The sequence below is a fragment of the Oryctolagus cuniculus genome, chromosome 8 (assembly GCF_051225735.1).
Source record: "Oryctolagus cuniculus isolate XC-2025 breed Fujian yellow rabbit chromosome 8, ASM5122573v1, whole genome shotgun sequence".
Taxonomy (NCBI): Eukaryota; Metazoa; Chordata; class Mammalia; order Lagomorpha; family Leporidae; genus Oryctolagus; species Oryctolagus cuniculus.
Genome location: NC_142874.1, coordinates 33,431,137 through 33,458,292, shown reverse-complemented (window position 1 = coordinate 33,458,292; position 27,156 = coordinate 33,431,137). Strand labels below are relative to the sequence as shown.

General features: G+C 40.3%; 1 protein-coding gene across 12 annotated transcripts in view; it reads right to left on the bottom strand.

Moving 5' to 3' along the window:
- PSD3 (pleckstrin and Sec7 domain containing 3) overlaps nucleotides 1-27,156 on the bottom strand; it is a 583,146-nt gene that overhangs the window by 238,903 nt on the left and 317,087 nt on the right. For all 12 annotated transcript variants that reach the window (XM_008267258.5, XM_089302856.1, XM_070047341.2 and 9 more), the window contains one exon: nucleotides 11,628-11,717. In XM_008267258.5, coding sequence (XP_008265480.3) covers nucleotides 11,628-11,717 — 90 coding nt within the window. The remainder of the gene's footprint in view (nucleotides 1-11,627; nucleotides 11,718-27,156) is intronic.

Sequence of the window (27,156 nt, the reverse complement as noted above, 5' to 3'; positions counted from 1 at the left end):
TCTTCCTAACAGCTTTCTCTTAGAAGCCTCTCGTCCTTACACCGGCATAAGCATCCAGGACCTTGCCTACGGAGATACTGCTGCTACCAGGTTTCCATGACCTGCTCCAGGAGAGAGCGCACCTACTCTAGGAAACAGTTATGCTCTTTTTTAGCAACACTTAAATACCACCCTAAGTTCCTATTTTCAACTATATACTCTGAATATAACTCAGATCGAGTATTTTTGAGAATTCACTGAGGCTTTTCATTTATAAAATGTTCAGACTTTTTTTCAGATTGAGGCTTGCTTCTTCATCACAGCCCTTTGGAATTCATCTCTTGAGAATTGGTACTATAATCAAAGCAATTCCTTCCTGTCTTCCATCCTTTCCTCCTCCCTTCCCCCTTCCTTCTTTCCTCCTTTCCTCCCCCCTCCCCCCCCTTTGGACAGGTAGTTAGAAAGAGAAAGTCTTCCTTCTGCTGGTTCACCCTCCCCAAATGGCCGCTGCAGCCAGCGCGCTGCACTGATCTGAAGCCAGGAGCCAGGTGCCTCCTCCTGGTCTCCCATGCGGGTGCAGGGCCCAAGGACTTGGGCCATCCTCCACTGCACTCCCGGGCCACAGCAGAGAGCTGGACTGGAATAGGAGCACCGGGACAGAATCCAGCACCCTGATGGGGACTAGAACCTGGGGTGCCGGCGCCGCAGGCGAAGGATTAGTCTAGTGAGCCTCAGCGCCGGCCCTCACTTCCTCTTTCAATCCCTCTTCAAAGAAAGAGAGAGACAGAAATTCCATTCACTAGTACAATCCCCAAATGCTTCCAATGGTAGGGACTGGGCCAGAGCCAAAGCCAGGTAGTAGGGACACAATTCAGGTCTCCCATGTCGGTGGCAGGAACCGAACCACTACAGCAATCATTACTGCTGGCTCCCAGGGTCCACATTAGCAGGAGGCTGGAATCCAGTGCCAGAGTCGGGGATCAAACTCATGCACTTCCAAGTCGGAGGCAGCCGTGCTAGTGGTATATTAGGCCAAACGCCTGCCCCAAAGCAATCTCTTGGATTTAAATCTGATCACTGACTAGTCTGGCAACTAAGTAGACACTTCTTCATCTACATCAACACATACAGTATGAAGGTTAAAACTTAAAGAGATGTGACTTCAGGGCCGGTGCCGTGGCTCATTTGGTTAATCCTCTGCCTGCAGCACCGGCATCCCATATGGGCTCCGGGTTCTAGTCCTGGTTGCTCCTCTTCCAGTCCAGCTCTCTGCTGTGGTTTGGGAGGGCAGTGGAGGATGACCCAAGTGCTTGGGCCTCTGCACCCGCATGGGAGACCAGGAAGAAGAACCTGGCTCCTGGCTTCAGATTGACACAGTGCCAGCTGTGGTGGCCATTTGGAGAGTGAACCAATAGAAGGAAGACCTTTCTCTGTCTCTCTCACTGTCTATAACTCTACCTGTCAAATAAATAAATAAAGAGATGAGATTTCAATTTACAAAGAAAAAATGATGCCAAGAACATTTCCAGCACTTAGCTAAAATGATCCTTAATGATCTCCTATGGAGCAACATTTTGCTCAAAAGACATTTCACTATATCTTTGGGTGCAAAAGTGAAATACAGCAAGTAGTGCTGGTCTAGCTGTGGGTAGTGACAGGATGGGTGGGCAATAGACATTTAGGGTCTCCAGAGGCAAAACTGAAACTGAAAATATAGGCACAGGCTGAATATTAATTTCCAACAAAGTGAAATGATCACTTCAAGGCCCCGTCAGTAGTCAGTAGCAGTATGAAGACAGCAGTAGAGAGCCCAGTGACTTCAGCCACAAGAATTAGAGCATTTCTGGACAGGCTCACGTGATACTAGGCACTTAACACACCTCATCTTACTTAATCCTCACAGCCACTCTTGGAAGTGGAGGAAGGTACCATTCCTTCCTGTTAAGTTGCCTGACCCAGGTAAAGCATCAGATCTGACATGACTCCACACTGCTATGAGCCTTCATGACACTCTAACAGATCCAACTAACATTAACTGGGAAGAATTTAGGTTTTCCTACTTGTGGAGTTTCTTCTACTCCACGTAGAAGCATCACAAGCACATCAGGAAATGCCAGGAGCAATCTGAAAACAATCTAGCAACAAAAACACACTTTAAGCGCAAAATAATTCAATACTTGGTATTACTTCCCTCAGTACTGTCACTATCCAAGCCACTACTCCTTCCCATGTGGATGGGTGCAACCACGAGACCTATTCTTGTCTGCTGTTACCTCCTCCAAATGTTGTTCCACAGCCTGAGAGTAATAACAGGTTCCTCTCACTTTCCAGTTCTCAATTCATCAAAACAATCCCACTGTCTTTTTCTTAATACTCCAGTTAAAAAGTACTGCTACAAAGTTATATTGAGCTGCTAATCATGATTTTTCAGTATTCTGAAGGAATTACCAGTAGCAGCAAAATTTCATTAAGCTCATTTTTATAGGCTGCCCCAACCTCTGACTAAAATACAGAAATTGCTCCATTTACCTTTTTTGTCTTATTCATTTTTTTCACTGAAAATTTTATTGGGATTATCTTAGTTTCACAAGTAGCTCTAAGAAATAACCTTGCACCATTTACCCAGTTTCCTCTAATGGTAACTTCTGCAACGCTGGAGTATAATATCACAAACTACAATATTGTCATTAATAAGGGGTGGGCATTTGGCAGCAATAGGGACACCCATATTCCCTGGGTTGGAATCTCAGCTCTGCTTTCAATCCAGCTTCCTACTAATGCATATCCTGGGAGGCAGCAGGTAATAGTTCAACTACTTAGGATTCCAGCTATGCTGTGAGAGACCTACATCGAGTTCCTGGCTCCTGACTTTGGACGGTTCCAGCTCAGCTGCGGCAGGTATCTGAGGTGTACACCACTGATTTACATTTTCCTGCTCTCTTTCTCTCCCTTTCAAATAAAATAAATGAATGAAATTTTTTTGAAAAAATGGACATTAGTAAAAATATGATCTTATTCAATTATCCCAATACTCATTGATAATCATGGAAGCAAAGACAAAAGAAGAGGGCAAAATATGGGTGTCAGGCAGGAGAGATGACCACCTCGTGTTTTATGGTCAGCCTTTCAGAGAAATATAGAAAAGTAGGACAATTGTCAGTGTTAAATTCTCACTATTCTCCTGGGTTACAAGGGTCAAATTAGAGGGGCAGATGGAACACAGGAACTGAGCTGGCTGGCCATGCGCCCTAATTCCGAAAAACCCAACAGCTCTTGCTGTTGCTCTGTTCTTTTGAGCTCTAAATCTTTAAAGGTCGATTGATTTTTCTGCTGTTGTTCATGCCTATATAGGACTGTAACTGATTAAAATGCCTAATGGTTATGAACCTGCATAGCAAAATATTGTGTTTCTTCCCTATACAACAAGATGCATTAATCTTTATCTAAAATGTATTCTTCCTTGTTGACCTTCTGATTCTGCTTAAATACTGCCTTCCTGGTTAATTTCTTCTTTATTTTCAGATTATTTTTCCCTAACAATACCAAATGAGAAAATTACATGTAGAACAAAACATAAAATGCTTTCAACCTACTGGACATGTTAAACGATAGATGCAGCTAGTCTATACAATCTTGGACACTTTTGAAAGAACCTTGCCTAAATTCTTTCCTTTGAGAAAATAAGGAAAAAAATACATTTGAGTAAGATCATTTTCAGGGATTCTAGCCACTAGAAATATAACTGTTTAATTCACTCCTGTCTTTACCACCACATTAAAGGAGTGGAGCACATGCATCTTACTGGATCAGGCAAACAGATTTTCATCCTTTTAGTTAACTGTGCCTCCTTCCTGCAGACACCCTAACATATTTTACCATTTACTACACACCTGAGAGAGAAAAAACAATTCTTGGCATTCCCTTAAGAGACTATAATCTAATTTCAAAGTTAACAAATTCCCCAGTAAAGGAGACAGAAGCAATTCCTACACTTAAGAATTAAATTCCAAAGAATATTCTAAAGTTAAACATGCCTAATATGTCTAATAATCTGAAAGGTCTACTTACCTAGCTATTTAATTATTTCCAGCGATATTTCCTTGTAACTGGAACTATTCTTACAGCTATTTGTGTTTTTAGCCATATTTAGGAGGAAGTATTTTTAAAACACTCTTCAAAGTGTGTTAAGTTTGGGATTTTAGTTCCTTATATTGGAAACATTCAAGAAGGCTTGAAGTTTTTGGTTTTATTTTATTGTTTCTCTCCTCTCCGTCAATAAGATAAACATTTTTAAATTAAAGAAGAGATCGTTCAGTTTTTTTTTTTTTATTTTCCCTTGACACCAACTGAATTCAATCACTGCTCAAAAACAAATTAAAGATCTAACTGTGACTAGGATAGAAATATTAAGGAGAACATCACTTGAATACTAAATTGCAAGTGACCATAGGATAGGTAGAATAGAAAATAATTGGTGTGGGGGCCGGTGCTGTGGTGCAGTGAGTTAAACCCCAGCCTACAGCACCAGCATCCCATATGGGCACAGGTTCGTGTCCTGGCTGCTCCTCTTCCAATCCAGCTCTCTGCTATGGTCTGGGAAAGCGGTAGAAGATGGTCCAAGTTCTTGGGCCCCTACACCTGCATGGTATATGTTTTGAAATGGCCACTTTATCTCTAAATATTTAAATAACTGGTGGCCATCACCCAAAGTCCCTGTGCCCTTCATGTATGTCAGAGAAATGAAGACTTATCAGCCATTAGAATTGAAAATGGAAAACAGATTGGATTGAAGACACAAATGAGGCTTTTCAGTTAAAACTGGGAACAGATTTTTCCCATGAAACTCAGAAGACATAAAATTTAGGGAACAGGGAGGCAAAGGAGAAAGTTTGTTATATTTTGAGATAAGATGCATTCAAGGAAAAATATCAACGGGCAAATAAAAATTGTATAAATTTGTGGTGGACATGGAATTTTTGATTATAGGTATATATTGTGGAAATCAAGGTTTTAACATAGCTATCACCTACTTTTTTTTTGTGGTGAGAACATTTACAATCTATTCTCTCAGCAATTTTTAAGCACACACTGCAACAGTGTTAATTATAGTCACCAGACTGTAAATGGATCTCCACATTTTACTTATACCATTTCATTAAACCTGTCTTCTCTTTAAGCAATACCCTCTTCCCCACCCAGTCTCTGATAATCACCATAACCCCCTCTGATTCTGTAAGACTGACCTACAAGTAAGTGAGAATATGAGGTATTAGTCTTTCTCTGCTTTTTTTTTCACTTGGTAAAAAGCTTTTCAATTTCAGGTCCTTCCTGCTGTTGCAACTGACAGTCTTTTCATTTCTTTCCTAAGACTAAATAGTGCTCCACTCAGCTACTGATGGACCCTCAGGTTAACTCCATGGTCAGGCTACTATTAATTTTCAAACATGATTCTGCAGGGTAAAGAGCTTCAAAAATATGCACATTATGGCCAGCCAACACTTTACTTTTCTAGGTCTCAGCCCCTGATGATAATGAGTGTATGAGGTCCTCAGGTTGACATAAAGGAGCCCAGAGGCCAGGCTGAAATACCACAATGCCAGTTTCCTAAGGCTTCAGGCCTGGGCCTTTCTGTGGGAGAGAGCACGAGACAGTGGTAGACACCAAGGAGTTTTTAGTCTTTTCAAATAATACATCTCCACCAACATCCAGGATTATCCGAAAATGTCAAAAAGACAGTAACGAGTTTGCTTCTTCAAAGATCTTCAAGATTCAACACCTAGTGGTCCTTAGTACCTATACTCTTGTAACGTCAAAGACCAAAGTTGCTAAAGACCCAAATAAAATATAAGATATAAAAATGTGGGGAGAGGGATAGCCTAGGGAAAACAGACAAGGTTAAAAGATAAGGAAAATAAAGGGCTAACCATGGTTCATTTTCAGGTCCAAGTTACAGATGGTTCCTTTCACCTAGGAGAGGATATGCTTATGCTTATGCTTATGAGGCCATAAAAATTACTAGGTTAAAAAAGCATCTGGTCCGTGTAGGTAGAAGTCTTGTCTGGTGGCACTAATCCTACTTGGCCTTTTGAGTTGTAAAACACCATAATCCAACCACCTGCAAGAAGGAATGAGGTCACATTCCAGTCCATTTTGAGCTAGCTGATGTCTAATGTAACGACAGTATTCACATGAATCTTCCCACAGTCAACCAAGAGAAAGCAGGGATGGGTGCTTGGCACAGCAATTTGCCTCTGCGCCATCCTGCAGTAGCTGGGTTCAGTACTTAGCTCTGTTCCTGATTCCAGTTTCCCACTAACGTGCAGGAAAGAAGGAATGACAGCTCAAGTCGTTGTTTCTGCCACTCACACTGGAGACCTGAGTTGAGTTCCCAGCTTCCTGCATGTCCTGGGCATTAAGGGAGAATGAACCAGCACATATACTTCTCTGTCTCTCAGAAAGTTCTACCTCCAGAGCTGGCCCCCAATTCACATCATCATCTCTCTCTACTCACATTCCTAACAGTTTTTTTAAAAATATTTATTTTATTTATTGGAAAGAGTTATAAAGAGCCAGAGAGAGAGAGAGAGAGATGTCTTCCATTCTGTTGGTTCACTCCTCAAATGACTGCCACAGCCAGAGCTGAGCTCATCCGAAGCCAGGAGCCAGGAGCTTCCTCCGGGTCTCCCACACGGGTGCAGGGGCCCAAGAACTTTCCTACCACTTTCCCAGGCCATAGCAGAGAGCTGGATCAGAAATGGAGCAGCTGGGACTTGAACCAGGGCCCATATGGGATGCCGGCACTGCATTAACCCACTGTGCCACAGCGCCGGCCCCCTTAACAGTTTTAATATTTATTACGGAGTTGCAGGTTTTTTTTAATAATTAAATTCATCACAAACCAAAGCAGACCTCCCCTTTCTCATTTTTCTCCACTTTGTCCCCAGTGATGCCTGGCAGTGAATCACACACACCTCTTGGGACAGAAAGGCCTTGCAGAGCCATGAAACACGCCAAGTAGTTTGGCATACCTGTCCTGATTTGGGGATGCAGTAGAGAGGAATAACTATGAGCATATCTTTGTGCGGCAGAGGAAACAGCAGATGAGATGGAAAAATAACCTAAATAAAAAATACATAAATTCTCTCAGCTGTACTGCGAAGGTCCATCTCACACAGCACCTCCTCCCAGCCTTTGAAGACCCTAAATAGTACTCTATCTCTGGATATCCAACTTCAGTCTGTGTCACAGATGCATACACTTTATACTGTAATCAACTTGTATGGAAGAACAAGCTTATTTGCCAAAGCACTTAAGTATCTGTTTATGTTATTTTAGTAAACAACAGAAATTGCAGGGAAAACTGTAAATCATAAAAGAAAAAACAAGGATGGAGGGGACTTGGTGTATCATCCATTTCTTCAATGCAGGCTAAGGCAAATTTGGAAGCAATCATTAACTGAAATTTCTGAATTACAAGCTGGAGCCCAGTTTCTTATTTATGTTATGAACTGTTACTTCTTAACCATTTCTCTTTTAAGAAAAAGCAAAAATACAGTTTGTACTTTCATTCTAATACAGAAGAACTGTGACTTCAGGAGAGGAGGAGCCCTCTATGTTACTCTGAGGACAAGTGCCCGTTTGGTTCCAGCAGTTTCTCCATGTCCCACAACACCTGATAAACACAAAGTAAACGACTCCAACTGTGTAAACACATTGATCAAGACATAAGCCCAAGTATTATTTCCGTTCCAAAGAAATGTGAAGAGACATAAATCTCAATGTTCCTTTTGACCCAAAGAAATCTAAAAGTAATAAGAAACCAAAGTGTAATAATAAAAGCTTCAGTGCAGGGTCAACATTGTGGCACAGAAGATTAAGTCACCGATGAAGACGCCTGCATCCTGTATCAGAATGCCACTCCAAGTTCCGGCTCCTCTGCTTTTCTTTCAGCTTCCTATTAATGTGCCAAGGAGACAGCAGATGACAGCAAAAGTATGGGTTCCTGCCACCTAAATGGGAGACCGGATAGAGCTACCAGTTCCTAGGTTCAGCCTGGACTGGCCTCAGCTTTTACAGGCATTTGGGAGTAGGCCAGCAAATGGAAGATGTCTCTCTCCCTGTCTCCATCTCTGTTTATCCCACTCTCTTTGTCTCTCTGCCTTTCAAATAAATAAGCAAATCTTTAAAAAGCTTCAGTTCAACAAGGTGACTTGAAGCATCTTTTGGTATTGATTCTAGCATTTTCTTTACATTTTTATGAAGAAATCTAATAAAGTACATAACCTTCCTCTTAACTCATTAACAAAAAAACTGTTAGGTCATGGATGCCTATAATTTTGTGGGTTAGAATGGGAGTGGAATAAAATTAAAAAGCAGCTGGCACTGTGGTGTAGTAGGTTAGACGTTTGCCTATGGCACCAGCATCCCATAGAAATGCCGGTTCAAGTCCCAGCTGTTCCACTTTTGATCCAGCTCCCTGCTAATGCACCTGGGAAAGCAGTTGGAAAACGGCCCAAGTGCTTGGGTCCCTGCACCCACGTGGGAGACCTGGATGGAGTTCCTGGCTCCTGGCTTCAGATAAGCTCTGGCTGTTGCGGACATTTGAGGAGTTAACCGGTGGATGGAAGATCTCTCTCTCTCTCTCTCTCTCTCTTTCTCTCTCTCAGATAAAAGCCAAACAAATCTTTAGAATGGGGGTGGAAGAAGATAGAACTGGGTTACTCCAAAACTTCTAAGACAATATCGAACTTTTTTGTGTTTATCTGTGTGTAAGTATCTGAGTGGCATGTTTATAATCCTAGTTCCTCTAAAATTCAAATAGATAGCCCATCCAATAATTTATCTCAACAGATATCACTATCACAAGAGAAAGAAGAAGGGGGAAAATGAGAAAGAAAACAAATAAATAAAAACAAAGAAAGCAAAAGAGAGCGCCAGAGGGAGACATGGAGAGAAACAGGAAGGAGGAAAGAAGGAGGAAGAGAAAGAGGTGGGAAGGAATGGCACACAGAATAGTAAAATGAAATGCAACTGGTCTGAAGAAAGCCTTCCTTGTTGAAATCGGCAGTGAAGACCATTTCTACCGAAATGGAACGTTCTCGCTTGAATTGCTGAGGCTTATTATGAAAGGCAATCAATATTTCACTTGACAATTTCCATGCTAACAACACTGTCACTTTCAGTGTTGTTCCACTTGTCATCTTCCTACAGTAAATAAAGAAGAATATAATATGTATTTCCCCTTAGGTTTATGAACATAATCTCAATAGCATAACTGCAACAAATCATCTGGCAAGTTCTTGGCAAAGAAAATAAAGAACATATGTTCATCAAGGTGAGCAGTAACCACTGGACCATACATGGACTACACTTGGCTTCCAACAGCTTCATCAAACATGCTCTAAATCTATCCAATAGTCTATCCACAGTCACGAAGATTACCATTAGCCTACCATTAGCATCTAAAAGATTGACAATGAAGATCTTCCTATTGATTCTCATTTCTGACATAAATTGATATAAGACCCCCAAATCTGTTCTTGGAGAGACTCCATTATTTTCTCTGTTAATATCATGGACTGAAAAAAAGACTGATTAACACTGTATAGCTTCAGTGCAATGAACATCACTTCTTAAAATAATTATTTGTTTGAGAGGCAGTGTTAGAGAACAGAAAGCTTCCATTTGCTGGTTCACTCCCCATGTTCACAATGGCTGAACATGCTGGTAGCACAGCAGAGAATGCAATCCAGGTCTCCCTCATGGGTGGAAGGAACCCACTTATTTAAGCCATCACTGTTGCCACTTAAGGTCTGCATTAGCAGCAAACTGGAGTCAGGAGCCAGAGCTGCACATGAAATCCAGATACTCTAATATGGGTCTTCTAAGCTAGGCCATAGAACCACCCTTAGCCTTCATTTTAACACTTAGTATATAGATAAGGTTTCTTTTGGAGTCAGATCCTTTAAATGAATCTGCTAATAATGGTAACACAATTGAATCATACTATAATTTAAAATGTACCATTGAAAGGTAAGTCTTTTATTTTATGTAATTTCTAAACTGTATAAACTAGGTTCTACCAAACTTGAAGAGATACTATGCAAAATGAAAGAGGTATTAAATATAGTATTCTGAGATTCTAAGTCTTACTGACTTAGAATTCTAGTTTGTAAAAAAGTTATAAAAGCAGCAGACAGAAAAGTACCTTTAGTTTATATTAATAAGGATGAGAGTTCTCAGGGCAGCATAGCAAGTTAAGTCATTGCCTACAATGCTGGCATCCCATACAGGCACTGGTTCATGTTCTGGCTGCTCTACTTCCAATCCAGCTCCCTGCTAATATGCAAGGGAAAAGCAACAGAAGATGACCCAAGTGCTTGGTCCCCCTGCTACCCACACAAGGGCCCTGGATGAAACTCCTGGCTGAGCCAGGCTGTTGAGGCCACTTGGGGAGTGAACCAGCAGAGAGACGATGTCTGTGTCTCTCCTTCTTTCTGTAACTCTTTCAAATAGATAAATAAATAAATATTAAAAAAAAGGAAAGAAACAGGAATTCTTGGGGCCAGCATTGTGGCGTAGTGGGTTAAGCCACAGCTTGAGCCACTGGTATCCCATGTGAGCACCAGTTCAAGTCCTGGCTACTCTACTTCTGATCCAGTGCCCTGCTACTGTGCTGGGAAAGCAGTGGAAAATGGCCGAAGTGCTTGAGCCCCTGCCACCCTGGATTCAGTCTGGTCCAATGCCAGTCATTGAAGCCATTTGGGGAGTGAATCAGTGGATGGAAGACTCTCTGTCTCTCTCTTTCTCTCTCTCTCTCTCTCTCTCTCTTCCTCTCCTCTCCTCTCCCCTCCTCTCCCTTCCTCCCTCTCTGTCCCTCTCTCCCTTTCTGTCCCTCTATACCTCCCTCCCTTTCTTTCTCTTTCTTTCTGTAACTTAAATATATAAATACATAATTTTTTAAAAAAAGTTCTCAAATAAATATGAATTTTCAAAAGGCTAAAATCAAATAGAAATGTGTAAAAACCACATTTTCAACATACACATCTTACCCTGCAACTGCAAAGATATTCATTATTCTGTATTTGATTAAACATACAACTCATTATAATGCTGGTAGAATGTATGAATTCTAAAGTTGATTTTGTTGTTTCCTTGAAAACAATCTGATGATGGGGAAAAACATGCTGATTGGGAATGCAATTAATGCAGGCACCCTAAAATTACTCAGAATTTAATTTAATCTATTTCCAGTGACAATCTGAATAGCCCTATGAGAAGGGACTGAGCATAATCAGAACTGTTTCCATTACGATATGCAAATACGTTTTTGTTTCCATAGTAAATATGCCTTTGTGACATTCTCTCAAGTTCTGATGATCTGCTCACAAAAACTGTCCACTATTGGCATCACCAACAATTCCAAATTTAGCCTTATTTCAGTATCATTGGTTCCATTGTAGACTTTAGGAACTACTGCAGCCAGGATACTTTGCAATTCAAAGCATCAAAGACAGAGTCCAGTAGAAATAACACCAATATAAGCAAAGCAAAGAACAAGACAGAGATTCTTAGCTTATTTTGGATTAAGCAGCAAGCAGTCAATTAAAATGCATGCATGCTTCAAAAACTAAAAGTTCAGTGCTTACTTTCAACAGATCCTTGGGGAAATCAGCACCTTCATTTACCCCTTGGAGATTTGCAATGAACTCTTGGCAGGTCATCTTCCTTCCAATATTCTGCAAAACAAGCAAGTAACATATCGTATTGGACATTCGTAGAACTGGTATTGATTCTTCAGTAAATGACTAAGCAGAGCCAGCCAGATCTGGTTTTTGAAAACATGAATACATAGATACATACATAGGTGTACATATGCATGCATTCATAAGACAATTTTAATGTGTAAGAAATACAGATGGACAATTATGCTTCTAAAAGTCTCATTAAATATAAAAAAACAAAATTATGACAAACCCTTATTTTAACCTAGGAAAAAACCCTGAAAAATTCTATGCAATATTTATAGAAATAATAAATGATAGAGTTCCTATTACTAAAAAATAACACTCATAAAGGATCTGAGGTCTACCCTCCTGTCACGATCTCAAGCTGCTGGGAGAGGAAACAAGACTCCTGGGCGAGAGACAAGCATGTATTACAACAGAAGTAGCCAGGCTACCAGCATTACCTTGCTCAATGCTCTACTTCCCTGAACCCCAGTTCTCACAGAGAAACTTGACAAGTGCCACCTGCATGTGCAATGGGCTGTCATTAAGGACAGAATCCCTAAGCTTCAGGCACTGGAATCTCTAGTAACAGGCAGTATACATGTCTGTCTCCTTGCTCTTGGCTGAAGATGCTGGCTCTGTCTTGAAAGCAGTTGAGCAAATCTGATTACCGCTCTGATGTTACTGTGTCTCTCAAAGGTGCTCACTGTAAACTTGAAAGGACACACTTGCAAAGGCAAGCAAAGCCTCTATTTGCAAAATGTTCTGAAAATTGTAAGACCCATGGAGAAAAGTCTCCCAGCACCTTCCCAAGCTGACTTAAGGATAATAAAGTTTAACCAAAGCCTCCTACTAATAAACAACATGTGAGCAGAAAACCTAAATGACAAAAATCAGAAAAGATATAAACATGCTGACTAAGGAAACTGATATAACTGCGGTCACAGGGAATCGCCTCCTGTGCCAGCTCCAAACCTGCAGAAGTTGCCAGTTAGGAAGAATTCTGAGGTTCAATCTGGATACCAAGAGAACTGTGTCACGAGTACAGGAGACAGATGTGGAATATGGACAAGTACACAGGACCTCTGGAAAAACATGGTTCCAGTAACTACAAAGTGTGCCCACACACCTGTACACGATGTTCTCACAGATAAACACATGCTTTCCAAGGCTATTTTATTTATTAAAACAGAGTAGGATACAATGGTAGCATTAAAAATGAGACAATATACTTCTGGGATACAAGGTATGGAGAGTTTTAAGGGAATATGGATACAGACCTTCAACCACAAGAACATAGATCTAGTCTGTGTGTTAAGGGTAATCTTTGTTTCCCATCTCAAAGCTACCTTTCTGTTTTACAAAATGAAAAAAACGTGTCCCAACCATGCTAATTATGGTGAAAGTGCTAAAAGGTTTTTTTTTTGTTGTTGTTGTTGTTTTTGAAATCTTGCCTCTTGATCAGACATTATATCAAAGATTGGATGAAAAGTTTGACAATGAGTACTGGTTTTGCCAGATAATCTTAGATCTTTCCCATAAATTGAATAAATAAAATCTGTAATACTAAAGTTTTGGTGAAAAAAAATTTTAAACTTATTTGAAAGGCAGAGTTTCAAAGACAGGGGGAGACACACACACACACACATACAGAGAGAGAGAGAGAGAGAGAAAGAGAGAGAGAGAGAGAGAGAGAGAGACTCTTCCATCTACTATTGCTTCATTCCCCAAATGGCTGCAACAGCCAGGGCTAGATCAGGCTGTAAGCTTGGAGCTTCTGGGTCTCCCACATGGTGGCAGGGACCCAAGCACTTGAACCATCTCCCCCTGCTTTCTCAGGCACATTATTAGCAGGGACCTGGATTAAAGGTGGAACGGCCAAGACTCAAACTAGTGCCCATATGGCTTAACCCACTATATCACAATACCAGCTCCAAAAAAAATTTACTTAAAATATAGAAAAGAACTTTAATGAAGAATAATGTTTCACAATACTGTATTTTAAAAAAATCTCAATTTTCCCAGTTCTTCCCAAGTGTATCAGTTCAAACCTTGTGCCTCAAGGTACAAAGCAACAAGGATAATCAATCACACTATAATATTCATCTTGACTTGACGTGGTAAGCTCTTTGAGACATGCTCCAAGGACTGCTGAAGATGGATGAATAATGACCAGGTAACAAATTCTCTTCTAAGCCAGCTGCTTTCCAATACTTTGTTTTTATTAACAGAATTAAAAGAGGACCTTAATTTAATTTTGACCAGTGATCTGGGAAATTCAGACCTTTATAACATCTATTTTTCAACTATTGTCATTAATAATTATTAAATGTAAATCATTCTAGAACAAAATGCTGAACTCTTAAAATCTTATGATAAAAACTTTAATTTCATAGTTGACTTAAAATAAAATAATAATGCTCAAAAACAAATGCCTATTCACTACATAAAAATATAAAAAGAAACAAAATCAAATTTCTCTCCTAAAAATGACTATGATGACTTCATTTTGAGGAGTGTCAAGTCACTATAACTTTTTAAAAATGTAGTTTTTATTGAAATATACTCTGTATAACATTGACCCTTTTTAACTATGATTCGGTGATTTCAGTGTATTGATAACATTGTACAGCCATGTCAACTATCTAATTTCGGAACATTTTTATCAAATCTAAAAGAAATCCTATACCCACTAACACTCTAGCACTCAGGCCCCAAATCTCTCCCTCCATCACCACCAGCCATCACCTAGCAACCACTAAATCTACATTTTATTTATATGAATTGTCTACTCAGGACATCATATAAATGGAATCACTTAAAATGTGGCCTTCGACGGCTGGCTTCTTTTATTTAGCATAGCATCTTCCAGGTTCATCCATGTTGAAAGCATGAATCAGTACTTAATGTTTTTTATTGCAAAGTACCATCCCATTGCACGGATATTCAGGTTTTATTTTTGTTTGTCCATTCATAAACTGAGGGACATTTGGGCTGTTTCTACTTTGGAGCAATTATGAATAATGCTGCTATAAATACTCGTGTACAAGTTTTCCTGTGGCTGTGCTTTCATTCCTCCAAAGTATATACTTAGGAGTGGGATTGCTGGGTCCTATGGTAACGCTATACTTATTCATTTGAGGACTGTTTCCAAACTGGCTGTACAATTTTACATTCCCAGGAGCCGTGTCTGAGGTATCAGCCAATACTTACCATCTCTCCTTTTGATTTTAGCCACTCTTAGGTGCATAAACCAGCATCCTGTGGTTTCAATTTGCATTTACCTAGTGACCAATGATGCTCACCATCTTTCCATGTTCTGTCAGCCATGTGTGTATCTTCTTTACAGAAATGTCTATTAAAATTCTATTCCTTCTCTTATTGGGATATTTGTATTTTTATTGTTGAGTTGTAAGAGCTTTTATATATTCTGGAGTTCTTATGTGATAGGCACACTGCAAGAATTTTCTTCCATTCTGTGGGTGTCTTCACTTTTTTTCTTTTACTTTCTAGATGGTGTCTTTTGAAGCACAAAATGGTTTTAATTAGATGAAATTCAATATATCTAGCTTTCTTTTGTTACCTGTGCTTTTCATATCTTATCTAAGAAATCATTGCCTGATCCAACATCATAAAGATTTGTTCCTGTATTTTCTCAGAGTTTTACAGCATTAGCTCTTACATTTAGCTACTTACTCCATATCTGTTTATGGTATAAAGTAGAAACTCAATTTCCTTCTTTTTTTTTTTTTTTATTTTTTTGCCAGGCAGAGTTAGACAGTGAGAGAGTTAGACAGAGAGAGAGTTATAGACAGTGAGAGACACTGGTTCACTCCCCTAATGGTCGCTATGGCCAGCGCTGCGCCAATCCGAAGCCAGGAGCTGGGTACTTCCTCCAGGTCTCCCATGCGGGTGCAGGAACCCAAGCACTTGGGCCATCCTCCACTGCCCTCCCGGGCCACAGCAGAGAGCTGGACTGGAAGAGGAGCAACCAGGACGACTACCCGGCGCCCCAACCAGGACTAGAACCCGGGGTGCCGGCGCTGCAGGCGGAGGATTAGCCGGCCTCAATTTCCTTCTTCTAAAATGTGAATATCCAGTTGTTACAGCACTATTTATTGAAAGGCTATTCTGGGGCCGGCACTGTGGCCTAGCAGGTAAAGCTGCTGCCTGCAGTGCCGGCATCCCATATGGGCACCAGTTTGAGTCCCGGCTGCTCCACTTCCAACCCAGCTCTCTGCTATAGCCTGGGAGAGAAGAAGATGGCTCAAGTCCTTGGGCCCCTGCACCAGCATGGGAAGACCTGGAGGAGGCTCCTGGCTTCGGACCGGTGCACCTCTGGCCATTGCGGCCAATTGGGGAGTGAACCAGCAGATGGAAGACTCTCTCTCTCCCTCTCTCTGCCTCTCCTCCTCTCTCCCTGTGTAACTCTTTCAAATAAATAATAACAAAAAGCATTTTAAAAAGGTTATTTATTTCTTCATCAAACTGTCTTGGCACTCTTGCTGAAAAAAACTGACCATAAATGTATAAAGTTTATTAGTGCACGCTTGGGTCTACTGTATTGCTCTAGATGTCTATCTTTATGCAAATATAACACTCTTAGTGTAGTTCTACAAGAAGGTGTTTACTTTTGATTTTTTTATTGTAGTAAATACATAATGTAAAATGTACTATCTTAATTATAAGGGTAAAGTTCATTAGTCCACACTAGTATATTCACATTATTGTGAAACAGATCTAGAGTACTTTTTCATTTTTCACACATGAAACTCTACACCCACTAAACAACAAGTCCCCATTGTCCCGTACCCCACTCTATGTTCCACTCCATTCTATTTTCTGTTTATATGAATTTAACAATTTTATTTATTTCATATAACTGGAGTCACATGGTGTTATTTTCTGTGACTGGTCTATTTCACTTAGCATAATGCTTGCAAAGTTCACCCATGATGTAGCATGTGACAGAATTCCATTTTTAGGCTGAATAATATTCAGTTATATGTACATAACACACTTTCCTTTATCTGTAGATGAACATTTAGTCTTTTTCTACCTATTGGTTACAGTAAAAAACACTGCTATGAACTTGGGTGTGTAATTATCTCTATGAAGTAATTATATTTTTCATTTTTTTGAGGAACCTCCAATGACCTTTTCCTTAGTGATTGCACTATTTTACAACCTTCAACACTGCACAAGGGTTTCCATCACTCCCGGTCTTTGCCAACACTGTTACTCCCTGTATTTTCTTTACAGTATCCATCCTAATGGGTGTGAGGTACTATCTCATTGTGTTTTGATCTGCATTTCTCTGATTACTGAATGTTGACAATATTTTCACATGTTTGTGGCCATTCGTGTACCATCTTTGGATAAATGTCAATGCAAGCCTTTGCCTCCTTTTAAATTAAGTTGACTTTTTCATTTTTATGATGATGTTTAAGTTTTAAAGGTTTACTAGTTTAAACTCTTTACTTCTTAAAGGGCTATTCAGACATTTCATTTCTTCTTGAATTTCCGTAGTTATTTGTCTAAAATGTGTCCATTTCATTTATCTAATTTGTTGATATAGACTTGTTGATAGGATTTACTTAGTCATTTTTATTTTGATAAGATCAATGCTAGGATAGTTCACAGAACTCATGGAAATTCCAACTTACCTATAACCACTTATAAAGGATAATATGCAGGGCAATGTCTAGAAGAGTCCCAAGCACCGGAGCTTGCTTTCCCTGTGGAGCTGGGGTGGTTATCCTTTCTGGCACAGAATGTTTTTACCATCCTAGAAGCTCTCTGAACCTCTTCCTTGGGACTCTTATGGAGGATTTGTTAAACATGCATGATTAAGCTATCAGCCACTGGTAACAACTACACCTTCAGCCCCTCTTTTTCCCTGGGAGGAGACATGACTGGTTGTGAGGGCTGGGGGGATGGGGAGTGAGCAGGTGGCTATCAGTTCCAACCCTCCAATCACACGGTTAGTTCACCTGGCAACCAGCCCCCACACTAAGCCTTTCCCAGAGCCACTTCATTAGAATAAAATATGCTCTCAACACCCAGGAAATCCTAAGGGATTAAGGGTCTGTGACAGGAACTGAGGTCAAAGGCCAGATGCCAGAATAAGATTCTCCTAGCACCCTACCCACAAGGGTTTTAGGAGCTTTGTGCCAGGACCCAGGCAGAAACCTTCGTATTTTATCAGAATATCACAATTTCCATCATTTTTTGTCTCTAATTAAAATGTCTGCCTTAAAGTCTATTTTGTAATATCAACATAGCCACTCCAGTCCCTGCAAGTTGCCATTCACGTACATGGCACATCTTTTTTTCCATTTCTCTATTTCAATCTATTTGTCCCTGATTGTAAACTATCTGTCTTATGGATTGCACACAGGACATTTCTGGGCCATTCTTCCAATTTAAGACCAATGTTTGGTGTTGAACAGGAACAGTTTCTATTGACTGCTATCTTTTACCACATAGAGCCCTCCTGTTTCTTTGCAAGTCTCATAATATTTTATTTGAAAACCAGATATTCTAAATATAGTGTGTCATCTCTGTAAATCAGACACCTCACTCTCCTAGGATATTTGTTGTTACTGATTTATTTGTTTGGAGGCATTTAAGGCAGTTTCTGTCCAATCATTGGATGTCTTCTCAGCTAATCAAGCATGTTTCAGAGAGAATGCAAACTGCCCAGGAGCTGTGTGTGCCTGGGGAGCCTCACCTTTTTGCTCCAGAAGGTAGTTTACCACTCTGTCTTGGCCTTCACTCCCTGCCTGTGCAGAATCTCAAGGTCAGTCAGTGATGAAAGCTGAGGGAAAACTCATATTTTTCTTGGGCATGTGCACAAGACCCTTTGTATGTCTTGATTCCCAGCTTTCCCTTCCAGCTTTTGGGCTGCCTGTTGTGTGCTGCAGCTTCCATCAGCACTCAGGCAGCAGCAATGTTATGCAGCTGTCTTGGGGCATTTGCAGTGAAATTAGTGCAGGGTCAGGCCAGGAAAGGGAAGCCTCACATGTGACAGTTCTCCAGGGAGCTGCCCAGCAACCCAAGTAATAATTCTCTGGGAAGGGGCTTGTAGGCAACTCCAATGCACCCAGTCCAGTGCATGCCAGGCTTCTGGCTTTCACGGCCACTGTGACTTGTGAGGTCACTGGTTTCCAAGGTTAGTTACTGCAGAGCCAGCGACAGGGATGAGTAAAAACACTACAGAGCTAGCTGTTGTCACTGAGATCCAGGTGCTTTTTGTTTTCCTCTTGAGAAAAACACTTTGGACTGTTGCAAGCCTTTGGCTAATTTCCAGAGTTCTAAAAATGGTAATTTTGAGCATTTCTGCCAGAGTTCCTGAGTGGATTTCACAGATCAATACTCTGCCATCCTGAAAATGCTTCTCCCTCACTATGACACTCAGGGTTTAATGAAACACTCTTTTTAATGTCAACATAAGCTTAATGCCTTCATCAAAAATTACATATTTTAGAACTACTTGAACTTACAAATAAAATTTAGATGACAACTTAAAACTGCAAGAAAAGATAGTGAGGTTTTTTTTTAGTCAAAATTCTTTTGAGAAATTCATAAGATATTTTAGTGACTACTGAGTCAAAAATACATTTTCAGGAAACCATGAACGTGTACTGTAAGGTGTAAATAATCATAATATAATATAAGCAACATCAATCGTCATCATGCTTTATAACAATTTTTTTTGACAGGCAGAGTTAGACAGTGAGAGAGAGAGAGACAGAGAGAAAGGTCTTCCTTTTCCGTTGGTTCACCCCTCAAATGGCTGCTACGGCTGGCGCTCTGCGCCGATCCGAAGCCAGGAACCAGGTGCTTCCTCCTGGTCTCCCATGGGGTGCAGGGCCCAAGGACTTGGGCCATCCTCCACTGCCTTCCCGGGCCACAGCAGAGTGCTGGACTGAAGAGGAGCAACCGAGACAGAATCCTGCGCCCTGACTGGGACTAGAACCTGGGGTGCCAGCGCCACAGGCAGAGGATTAGCCAAGTAAGCCCCAGCGCCAGCCTCACTTTATAACATTTTAAAACAGTAGTAAAGCCCACAGAGTCATTCTGGTTTATAAAACCATATTTTATTCTAAATTCAGATCTATTTTATTGATTATTTGGTGTTGCTTTTCATATACTTCAACAGTGGCCATACTATTATCTGTAGTGGTATAAAGATACCAATTTGATTCACATGTACTCTGAAAGAGTAATTAGGAAAACAGCAGTCAGGCAGGAAAATGAATATAAATTCAGACCAACAAAAGCCAACTGAAATACTTGGAAGCCCTACATAGTAAGGAAGCACTAGTGTTGTCACTCAGTACTCTGTACTACAACTTGTCTTGGCAAGGCAGAGATTAAAGAGCACCATGCTTCTGTGGGTCGGAGAGACCCAACAACTCTTGAATACCCGATAGCTCCACTGGTTTACATCTGTCACTTACTGTGCTTTCTTCTAGGAAAGGTTCAGAAGCAAAAAGAGAAGGATCACATCAATCCATTTTGCTTCTCACTGGCACACATGCAAGGGCACTTCAAAAAGTTCATGGAAAATGGAAAGAGAAACTAAGCATGGCTTTCAACCTTTTTTCACCAAAATACCCCTATTTTTAATTCCATCTTTCTATAAATTTTTAAAATACCATCATATTTATACATATCTCTATCCTGGCTTTTACACCACTTGATAGGGAATAAAAGTACAATGAAGTCTTTATCATTAGGAAAGATCCCTTAAAAGATCCATATTTTGAATCCTTGCCATATAAGCTTCATTCCTTATTGTGAAATACTCTTACACAAGAAAACATTGCCTAAAGCAAGCTAATAACTCACTTTGTACCTCAAGGATTCTTAGATTTCACAGAGAAGTTCATACATTGTCATAGTTCCATTCCTTTTCTTCCAAACTGATTTATAACTTAAGACAAAAGACAGCCTACTTTGAAACAAATGCCGACCAACTGTATGTCAGGGAAATGCTTTCATAGTATTTTCTCATCTGCTGAACTCCACTAATTCAACACAGCACAGAGAACTGAAACAGACTCTTAGTACAATGAGGGACACAGAGATGGTCCCTTGCAAGCAATGCTGCATTTCTGTCAAATCTGGATCATAACCTCTGAAATTAGGAGACATTATAATCAAACCTAGAAATATACAAAATGAAAAATCCACAAAAAATAAGAGCTCTATCTGAAACCCCTAAGTATCAGAAAGCCCATATTTTGAATATTTAGCTAATGATATACCACTCATCATTAGAAAATATTCACCCAAAAGTCAAAACACCCTATTTTAGGGGTACACATCCTGAAAAATTTAAGGCTAGTCTCTGAATTGATTACCTTGCCATTTTCAATATATTTTCTCCATTTTTTCTTTTTTAAGAAGCTTTATGAGGCTGGAGCTATGGCACAGTGGGCCAACATCCCATACAGGAGCAGGTTCAAGTCCCAGCTGCTCCACTTCCAATCCAGCTCCCTGCTAATGTGCCTAGGAAAGCACTGAAGATGGCTCAAGTACTTGGGCCCCTGTACCCATGTGGGATACCCAGAAGCTCCTGGTTCCTGGCTTCAGATCGGCCCAGCCCCTAAAGATAGAGGTTACAGAGAGAGGGAAAGACAGAGAAGTATTCCATCTGTTGGTTCACTTCCCAAATGGCCACAATAGCCAGGGCTGGGCCAAGCCAAAATCAGGAGCCAAACGCTTTATCCAGGTCTCCCATGTGGGTGCAGGGGCCCAACCACATGGGCCATCTTCTGTTGCTTTTCCAGGGAGCTAGAATTGCAGCTGGCAATTGAACCAGTGCTCATATGGAATGCCAGCATTGCTGCCAGCCGCTTTACCTGCTATGCCACAGCAAGGGTCCTGTTTTCTTTTTTTATTTTTTGACAGGCAGAGTGGACAGTGAGAGAGAGAGAGAGACAGAGAGAAAGGTCTTCCTTTTCCATTGGTTCACCCCTCAAACGGCCGCTACGGCCAGCGCGCTGCGCCGATCCGAAGCCAGGAACCAGGTGCTTCCTCCTGGTCTCCCATGGGGTGCAGGGCCCAAGCACTTGGGCCATCCTCCACTGCACTCCCGGGCCACAGCAGAGAGCTGGACAGGAAGAGGAGAGCCCAGGACAGAATCCGGCACCCTGACCGGGACCAGAACCCAGAGTGCCGGCGCCACAGGTGGAGGATTAGCCTAGTGAGCCACGGCACCGGCCAAGGGTCCTGTTTTCTTCTGAAGATACATTAACTGCCTTTTGTAGGGAAATCATTTGATGAACTTTAAAAAAAAAAAAAACTAGGATAACTTTTGTAAAACATTCACATTTAGAATTTTAAGTAAAGAGATTAACTTCTACCTTATTCAGTTATGTTCATGGGAAGGAGTATCCAAACTGCAGAAGGTTTCATTGACTAAGGGCAAGAGTCTAAACAAATTTTGAAATTTATGCAAGGAACACATAGTAAATATTTAAGGGTTTGCAGGCCATATTGTCTGCTACAACTATTCAACACTGCCATGGTCTCAATTATGTATTCACTAGGAAAACATACCCTCTGACCTAGAGGTTGAAGAATTAGGGAAGATGATCCTACAAGCTGTTATTTTGAATAACATGGGGTCTGGAAGCCTTGAAGAAAACATACTTTCGGAGACAGTAAAAGTGCTCATCATCCATTAGCAAAATCTGGCTTTGTAAATCTTGGGATATTAGAAACCCAGCAGGCATACGCTCCCACGTGACAATTCCACCTCCTCCAACATGTTACAAATGCTGGTGAAAAAGCTTACTATGATTTGGTAATTACTTCAGTTATGTAGCTTTTCTAAAAGCTCCGGTTTTGCTTCTGCTTCGTAGGTTTCAACATAGAGGAATTCTGACTGTGTCATGCTGCCCTCAGGTGCCCATTTTTCTATATGCATGATCACTGGGCAAAGCAGGAACCTGTATTGTCAGACCAGGGAGCCATAGCTTTTTTTTTTTTTTTAATATGTTCTTTCATAAGTCCCAATAACAGGGCTAACTTAAAATTTCAACCTTTAGAGACATCTGAGAAGTAAAGATTTCATCCACCTCTCCTGTATTACATTGCCATTTAAAAAGAAACTGGGAGCAGTAAAAAGGGGGAAAAATCATACAGAAACTGAAAATAGTATCTCAGCACGAGTTTCTCAAATCTAGTTCAGGGAGTCTGTTTCAGATGTCCATAAAATCAAACTTTAAAGAAAAGATATAGATAAGTATTTATGTATTTGATAGAGACAGAGAGCTCCCATTTGCTAATTCATGCTCCAAATGTCTGCAATAGGAGCTCAAACTGTCTCCTACATGGATGGCAGGAATTCAACTACCTGAGCCATCATCCTCTGTGGCCTCCCAGAGTGCACCTTAGCAGAAAGCTGGAATTGGGAGTGAAAGCGGACTGAAGCTCAGGCACTCCAATATGAGATGGAGGGCATCTCAACTAGGCCTTAACCACTAAGCCAAGCACTTTATTTTTATAATACAAAAAATGTTATTTTTTTCACTCTCATTCTCTCATAAGCATATGGTGGATTTTTCTAGAAGCAGCATAACTTGTAATGCATTGCAACAGACTAATTGCAAAAATAAGTGTGAGAAACTAGCTGTTTTCTATTAAACCAACTTTGAAAAACAATTTACAAAAATTTGAAATGAACATTATTCTTTTCACTAATTTTTTTCATTTAACAAAGTAGAATTACTTTTCATAAATACCATATGCTTCCCCTGATCTGTAGTAACTAACAGAGTACCTAAAATATAATGTATTAGGTGAAATTGACATTTTGAGATTCAATGATTGTTTACAGCCCTTGTCTCAGCTGTAGAGGAACAGTGGTTTTTTCTTCATACTATTTGTTGAACTCTTTACTTAGTGTAGGGTTAATTTTATAAGTATAAAGTAAACTGAAAATAGATCTTTGTAAAAATTAAGAGTGGGAATAGGAAAGGGAGGAGGAGAATGTGTGGGAGCATCAGCAGGAGGGAGGGTAGGGGAGATCTATCACTAAGTGCCTAAACTGTATGTATGAAATATATGACATTAAATAAAATTATTTTTTAAAAAACTATATTACTGGGGCCAGTGTTTGGCCTAGTGGTTAAGATGTCCGTGATCTACACTGAAGTACCTGGGTTCAAGTTGCAGCTCCAACTCCTTATTTCAGCCTCCTGCTAATGCAGACACTTGGAGAAAGCAGTGATGGCCCACATAACTGGGTCCCTGCCACCCAAATGTGAGACCTGGATTGAGTTCCTGGCTCTGAGCTGCAGACCCTGGCCCACCCCAAACTGTTGCAGGCATTGGAATGAGCCAGCAAATGGGAACTCTGTGTGTCTGTCTCTCAAATAAATAATTTTTTTAAAAGTAAGTTATTCATTTAATGCATTATAAATTTGAATAAATATTTTGAAATATATCAGTTTTAGTTTTTAACATGGTAAATATTAACATGTATTTAAACCAAAGCTGTTTGGGGCACCTCAAAAATGTTAAGAGTATAAACACATCCTGAAACCAAAAGTTTCGAGAAGTATAAGGGGGTGGCTTCACAAAGTTTCTGGAAAAATGGAATTAAAAAATAATGTAGGGTTCCAGATTCCTCCATTTTGTTGCAAATGACTGGATTTCGTTGTTTCTTACTGCGGTATAGTATTCTAAAGAATACATATCCCATAATTTCTTTATCCAGTCTACCGTTGATGGGCATTTAGGTTGGTTCCAGTTCTTGGCTATTGTGAATTGTGCTGCGATAAACATTAGGGTGCAGACCGCTTTTTTGTTTGCCAATTTAAACTCCTTTGGGTAAATTCCAAGGAGTGGGATGGCTGGGTCGAATGGTAGGGTTATATTCAGGTTTCTGAGGAATCTCCAGACTGACTTCCATAGTGGCTTGACCAGTTTGCATTCCCACCAACAGTGGGTTAGTGTCCCTTTTTCCCCACATCCTCGCCAGCATCTGTTGTTGGTAGATTTCTGTATGTGAGCCATTCTAACCGGGGTGAGGTGAAACCTCATTGTGGTTTTGATTTGCATTTCCCTGATTGCTAGCAACCTTGAGCATTTTTCCATGTGCCTGTTGGCCATTTGGATTTCCTCTTTTGAGAAATGTCTATTGAGGTCCTTGGCCCATCTCTTAAGTGGGTTGTTGGTTTTGTTTTTGTGGAGTTTCTTGATCTCTTTGTAGATTCTGGTTATTAACCCTTTATCTGTTGCATAGTTTGCAAACAAGATAAGAGTCGGAGAACTCAGAGGGCTTCCATAGCCTTGGAAACTCATGACTGGAGCATAGGGAGATTACTGATGCCATAGACAGGAGTGTCAATTGGTAAAGTCAACAACAGGAGTCACTGTGCACTTACTCCTCATGTAGGATCTCTGTCCTTAATGTGCTGTACATTGGGATTTAATGCTATAACGAGTACTCAAACAATATATTTCACCTTGTGTTTCTATGGGGGTGCAGACTGTTGAAATCTTTACTTAATGCATACTAAACTGAACTTCTGTAAAAAAAAAAAAATATCAATTCCCAACTTGACTCTCACTGGGATTAAACATCACAATAGGTCTGATCTGATTTCATCATCATTTAAAAAAATCATCTATTATTTTTCACTTTATGTTTCTGTGTGGGAGCAAACTGTTGAAATCCTTACTTAATGTGTGCTAGGCTGATCTGTATATTAAGATAATTGAAAATGGATCTTGATGTGAATGGAAGGGGAGAGGGAGTGGGAGGGGGGAGGGTTGTGGGTGGGAGGGACGGTATGGGGGGGAAGCCATTGTAATCCATAAGTCGTACTTTGGAAATTCATATTCATTTAATAAAAGTTAAAAAAAAAAATAATGTAGGGGCTGGTGTTGTTGCGCAGTGGGTTGTGCTGCCTCCTGTGACACTGGCAACCCATATGGTTGCTGGTTTGAGTCCTGGCTGTTCTACTTTCAATCCAGCTCCCTGCTAACGTGCCTGGGAAAGCAACAGAAAATAATACAAGTCACCGGCCCCTACACTCACGTGGAAGACCTGGATGTCGTTTCAGACTCCTTGCTTCAGCCTGACCCAGTCCTAGCAGTTTGGGGAATTAACCAGTGGATGGAAGATCTCTCTCTTCCTTTCTCCCCCCCCCTCTCTCTCTCTCTTTCTCTGTCTTTGTAACTCTGTCCTTCAAATACAAATAAATAAATCTTTTCTGTAAAAATGTAAATTTTCCATGAACCTATAAAAAATTTCCCTCATCAGGGAATATACTTTATTTATTTTGGATCTAAAGGGAGACACAGACTCCAATACAATAGTAATGGGGAACTTCAACACCCCACTTTCATTAATAGACAAATCAACTAGACAGAAACTTGACAAAGAAACAACAGAGCTGATCTATACTACGGACCAAATGCACCTAACTGATATCTACAGAACATTTCATCCCACAGTTGAAGAATATACATTCTTTTCATCAGTGCATGGAACTTTTTCTAGGGTAGACCATATGCTAGGCCCTAAAGCAAGTCTCAACAAATTCAAAAAACTGAAATCATACCATGTATGTTTTCTGACCACAGGGGACTGAAGCTGGAAATTAACAACTTAAGAATCTCTAGAAATATGCAAACACATGGAGACTGAACAGCACGCTCTTGAATGAACAGTAGGTCATAGAAGAAATAAAAAAAATTCCTAGAAATGAATGAAAATGAAAACACAACATATGAAAACATATGGGATACAGCAAAAATAGTGTTAAGAGGTAAGTCTATAGCAATTAATGCCTACAAAAAGAAATGAGAAAGGCAAATAAATGAGCCATCAATGCATCTCAAGGTCCCAAAAAAAAAAAAAAAACCAAACCCCAAATTAGTAGGAGGAAAGAAATAATTAAAATCAGAGAAGACATAAACAAAACTGAAACAAAAAATAAATAAGATCAGTGAAATGAAGAGCTGGTTTTTTGAAAAACTAAACAAAATTGACACACCATTGGCCCAACTAACCAAAAAAAAAAATGGCAGAAAGAGAAGATACACATCAATAAAATCAGAGATGAAAAAGAAGATATACAATGGATACCACAGAAATAAAAAGATCAGGGCTGGTGTATGGTACAGAAAGATAAGCCTTGACCTGTGAACCAGTATCCCACATAGGCGCCAGTTTGAGACCCAGCTGCTCTACTTCCAATCTGGTTCCTGCTAATGTACTAAGGAAAGAAGCAGAAGATGGTCCAAGTGCTTGGGCCCCTGCATCCTTGTGGGAGATCCAGAAAAAGCTCCTGGCTCCTAGCATCAGACTGGCTCAGCCCCAGCTATTGTAGCCATTTGGGGAGTGAACCAACAGGTGCAAGATGTCTCTCTGTCTCTCTGTCTCTATCTCTGTCTCTCTCTCTCTCTCTCTCTCTCTCTC